At 45.3% G+C, this 803-nt stretch overlaps 1 protein-coding gene across 1 annotated transcript; it reads right to left on the bottom strand.

The window, feature by feature from the left end:
• Nucleotides 1-306: 306 nt before the first annotated feature.
• LOC119996160 (histone H4) lies at nt 307-803 on the bottom strand. Its single transcript, XM_038842698.1, has one exon. It carries the CDS (start codon nt 764-766, stop codon nt 455-457), a length of 312 nt encoding a protein of 103 aa, XP_038698626.1. The 5' UTR covers nt 767-803; the 3' UTR covers nt 307-454.

Raw genomic sequence — 803 nt, 5'->3', positions numbered from 1 at the left:
ATCAGTTCAAATTTCTGGGTCGCATCAATTTGCAACCATTTTCTTGGTTGACTACCAAGAATCTGCAGTTTCTAAGCAGCACCGGAGAGGCATCAAGAGCCCTAGTAAGGGACATTGGATGGGACATTAAAAGGAGAGCTAGGCAACAGAACAAGAATTCATTCCAGTAAGCAAAACCATTCACTACCATTAGCCCAGTCAAGTAAGATGACTGGGGAATGTACTGTCAATCCAATTAGAGCACAAACGTCACCAGAAAAATACAGGAATTCAAAGGAAAAAAGCAAAACCAGAGGTTAGAGAGAATCCATGGAACTAATCAAGGAACTAATTTGATTAACGATATCCATTCATAATATCATTCCAACATCAACATAATTGAATTGAAATATTTATAATTTGGGGCAGATCGAGACAAAACCCTAACCCTAGGCCCAAATTTTGAAACCAACATCTAACCACCGAAGCCGTAGAGAGTCCTGCCCTGTCTCTTTAACGCATAAACAACATCCATGGCAGTGACAGTCTTGCGACGAGCATGCTCAGTATAGGTGACGGCATCTCGGATGACATTCTCAAGGAAGATCTTGAGGACGCCTCTGGTCTCCTCGTAGATGAGTCCGCTAATACGCTTCACTCCGCCACGCCTGGCCAGACGACGGATGGCGGGCTTGGTAATGCCCTGAATGTTGTCCCTCAGGACCTTCCTGTGCCTCTTCGCACCTCCCTTGCCGAGCCCCTTTCCACCCTTTCCCCTTCCTGACATCTTTTCTCTCGCTCTTCTGTCTCTGATGAGATATGAT

The sequence above is a fragment of the Tripterygium wilfordii genome, chromosome 4, assembly GCF_013401445.1.
Source record: "Tripterygium wilfordii isolate XIE 37 chromosome 4, ASM1340144v1, whole genome shotgun sequence".
In the NCBI taxonomy this organism is placed as follows: Eukaryota; Viridiplantae; Streptophyta; class Magnoliopsida; order Celastrales; family Celastraceae; genus Tripterygium; species Tripterygium wilfordii.
This window is presented reverse-complemented; position numbering and strand designations above follow the sequence as displayed.